This window comes from Fulmarus glacialis, unplaced genomic scaffold (genome assembly GCF_000690835.1).
Source record: "Fulmarus glacialis isolate BGI_N327 unplaced genomic scaffold, ASM69083v1 scaffold40488, whole genome shotgun sequence".
Classification (NCBI taxonomy): domain Eukaryota; kingdom Metazoa; phylum Chordata; class Aves; order Procellariiformes; family Procellariidae; genus Fulmarus; species Fulmarus glacialis.
This window is the reverse complement of record NW_009227050.1, coordinates 15,792-17,470: the sequence shown is the minus strand read 5'-3', so window position 1 is coordinate 17,470 and position 1,679 is coordinate 15,792. Positions and strand designations below refer to the sequence as shown.

General features: G+C 52.7%; 1 protein-coding gene across 1 annotated transcript; it reads left to right on the top strand.

Annotated features, from left to right (window-relative positions):
• Positions 1–3: 3 nt before the first annotated feature.
• AMER2 (APC membrane recruitment protein 2) lies at positions 4–1,104 on the top strand (the record flags this gene model as incomplete). Its single annotated transcript, XM_009583018.1, has 1 exon — positions 4–1,104. A coding segment is annotated over one exon (1,101 nt), but the record flags the coding sequence as incomplete, so codon positions are not given.
• Positions 1,105–1,679: the final 575 nt, after the last annotated feature.

The following is a 1,679-nucleotide window of genomic DNA, read 5'->3' as shown; positions in this document are numbered from 1 at the left end:
GACCCGGGCGCCGGAGAGGTTGGGACTGCGAAGGATGCGGCCGTAACAGGTGACATTCCAATAACGACTATCCCCCCTGTTGAACCTCACTGTGATAGCGGTCAAGAGACGGCAGCCGCCCCTGACCCTTCCTCTATTGATCCACCCTCAGAGCAATCGATTGATCGTATTTGTTTGATGTTTGCTGACGTGACTTCACTGAAAAGCTTTGACTCTCTTACAGGCTGCGGAGATATTATTGCGGACCATGAGGAGGATGTGGGCGGCGGGAGTGGTGGCTGCGAGAAGAGCACCCCCGGGGCCGGCAAGCTGGGTGCCTCCAAGAAGCACCCCACCATGCTGGCCTACCAGGGAGGAGGGGAGGAGATGGCCAGCCCGGACCAGGTGGACGACACCTGTCTGCAGGAGTTCTGGGATATGCTGTCGCAGACAGAGGAGACCCAGACGGAAGAAGGAGGAGGAAGTGGAGGAGGGACAAAGAAGCTCGAGGGGTTGAAGGAGAACCGAGGTACCGAGGGGGCCCAGAACAGGGTGGCGGTGAAACGTGGTGGCCTCCACCAGATCCCCATTCACCTCAACCACAAAGAGGAGCAGAAAGGCAGGGAGAAGGAGCAGCACGAAGGAGTCCCAAACAGCGACGAGGGCTACTGGGATTCCACCACCCCTGGTCCCGAGGAAGATGGTTCCACGAGCATCCAGAAGGAGACCATTCCTAGGGACAGCTACAGCGGGGATGCTCTCTACGACCTCTACGCCGAGCCGGATGAGAACCCACCAGTGGGGCCTACGGAGGAAGAGGTCACCTGCGTGCCACGCTCCAAGCCCGTGTCTCCAATAACAACCACATGCTCACTGAAAACACCCTCAAGCGCAGTGAAGGACTCCAAGATACCCATCAGCATTAAACACCTTGCGTCACATCCTGCCAGCCATGGAGCAGACACCAGTAACAGCCATCACGTCGCACACCATCACCTGGCCAAAAGTGAGATGCACAGAACAAAAATCCCCGTCTCTAAAGTACTGGTACGCCGGATCAGTAACAGGGGCTTAGCAGGGACAACAGTGAAAGCTGCCTCGTACCAGGACGGTGCCAAAAAGTAGTTGAATAAGAGGTGGAGACAAAGGCGGACAGCAAGATCGGTGTGTGAAAGTCTGCGTAGGAGACCACAGATAATGAATTAGTTTTGCATCACCTGAAGAAAGGCACCTAAAAGGCTTACTTCACTGTACACCATGGGCCTGCACTTCTGAATCCCTTCTTACTAGACTGTATGGCGGAATATAAAGTCAACTTCTTTTCAAGCACTTTTTTTTACATTTGTATCTTTTTTCTGCAGCACTAAACACTGGGGAGGTTCATTTTTACATGTCTTTTTGGAAGCAGGACTTGGATTATGAACCTAAATGAGCATCCTTCCTCATGCAAAGCAGTGCCATGAGTTCTTCAAGGGAACAGAGTTACAAAAGGAGCGACACGAGAGGTTCTCCAATACACTTATCTTTTAATTGCTTCTGGGGGAGGAGTGGAGGGTGGGTGCCTGGCTCCAAAAATGGTGTTTGCTCTCCAAGATGTTGGGAAAAATGCCAAGCAAAAAACAACCAACCTAACAGGTATTTTACCTGCTGTAGGAACAGGAGCACTGCTCAGCAGCAAGAGTTGATTGACTTGTATGCAG